The sequence below is a fragment of the Eimeria mitis genome, genomic scaffold, assembly GCF_000499745.2.
Source record: "Eimeria mitis Houghton genomic scaffold, Emh_scaff732, whole genome shotgun sequence".
In the NCBI taxonomy this organism is placed as follows: domain Eukaryota; phylum Apicomplexa; class Conoidasida; order Eucoccidiorida; family Eimeriidae; genus Eimeria; species Eimeria mitis.
The window spans coordinates 5,195-6,461 of NW_013575348.1; the positions used below are offsets into that span (position 1 = coordinate 5,195).

A 1,267-nucleotide genomic window follows, 5' to 3' on the forward strand; every position below is an offset into this window, starting at 1 on the left:
TTGGTAGTACGGGTGCTGTTCTTCCTGCTGCTGCTGCTGCTACTGCTGCTGCTGCTACTGCTGCTGCTGCTGTCTCAGAGTAACTAAGGAGACACCAGCAGAAGGGAGAAGCAGATAAAGACAAAAAAAGAAACAACAAAAAGGATAAAACAAAAAGGAGACAACAAGAAGGAGACAAAAGAGACAAAGACAAAAGGAGAAAACAAAAGGGAGACAAAGGAGACAAAAGAGACAAAGAAAAAAGGAGACAGAAGAAGAGCTGTCTCTTACCTCCTTTGCTATGGCTTCAAGTTTGGCGTTATCGATCCTTCTCCGCAGCACCTGCTGCTGCTGCTGCTGCTGCTGCTGCTGCTTCTGCTTCTGCTGCTGCTGCTGCTGCTGCTTCTGGTGTTTGTCTCTTGCTCCTAGTGCAGCAAGAAGTCTCTTTACTGCTAGTCTCTCTGAACTGTCTCCGTCGTATAAAGTTGCTGCTGTGCCGCTGCGGCCCATGCGGGCTGTACGCCCCACAGAGTGTACGTAGCTGCGGAGACACCCCAAAGGAGACAGCAAAAAGGAGACAGTTAAGAGAAATAAAAAAGAGACAGAAAAAAGGAGACAGTAAACAGAAATAAAAAGGAGACAACAGAGATGATATAAACAGAAAGAGATAGATTAAAGGAGACAGCAGAAAGGAGACAGAGAAAAGGATATATAAAAGAAAAGAGACAAATGAAAAGAGACACAAAAAGGAAATAAAAACAAAAAGAATATAAAAAGGAGACACCACAAAGGAGACAGCAGAAAGGAGACAGAAGAAAGGATATAAACAGAAGGAGACAAAAAAAAGGAGACGGAAAAAAGGAGACAGAAAAAAGGAGACAGAAAAAAGGATATAAAAAAAAGGAGATAGCAGAAAGGAGACAGAAAAAGGGATATAAACAAAAGGAGACAGAAAAAAGGAGACAGCAAAAATGATAAAGTGAAAAGGAGACAGCAGAAAGGAGACACCAGAAAGGAGACAGCAGAAAGGATACAGAAGGAAGGAGACAAGAAAAAGGAGACAGGAGGAGACAGGAGGAGAAAGGAGGAGAAAGGAGACAGAAGAAGGAGATAAAAGAAAGGAGATAGATATAAACAAATATTAGAGGAAACAAAAAAAGGAAAAGACAGAAGGAGACAGAAGGAGACAGAAGGAGACAGGAGGAGACAGAAGGATAGTAAAAGAGACACGGGAACACAGACACAAACATATACAAAGATAGAGACAGAGACAGAGAAAGAAAGAGGA

The 1,267-nt window shown here is 42.1% G+C and overlaps 1 protein-coding gene across 1 annotated transcript in view; it reads right to left on the reverse strand.

The window, feature by feature from the left end:
- Positions 1-1,267, reverse strand: part of EMH_0020990 (DEAD/DEAH box RNA helicase, putative) — a gene marked incomplete at both ends in the record, with an annotated part of 10,867 nt that overhangs the window by 4,255 nt on the left and 5,345 nt on the right. The window contains one exon of the mRNA XM_013501672.1: positions 271-520. Within this exon, the coding sequence (XP_013357126.1) occupies positions 271-520 (250 nt within the window). The remainder of the gene's footprint in view (positions 1-270; positions 521-1,267) is intronic.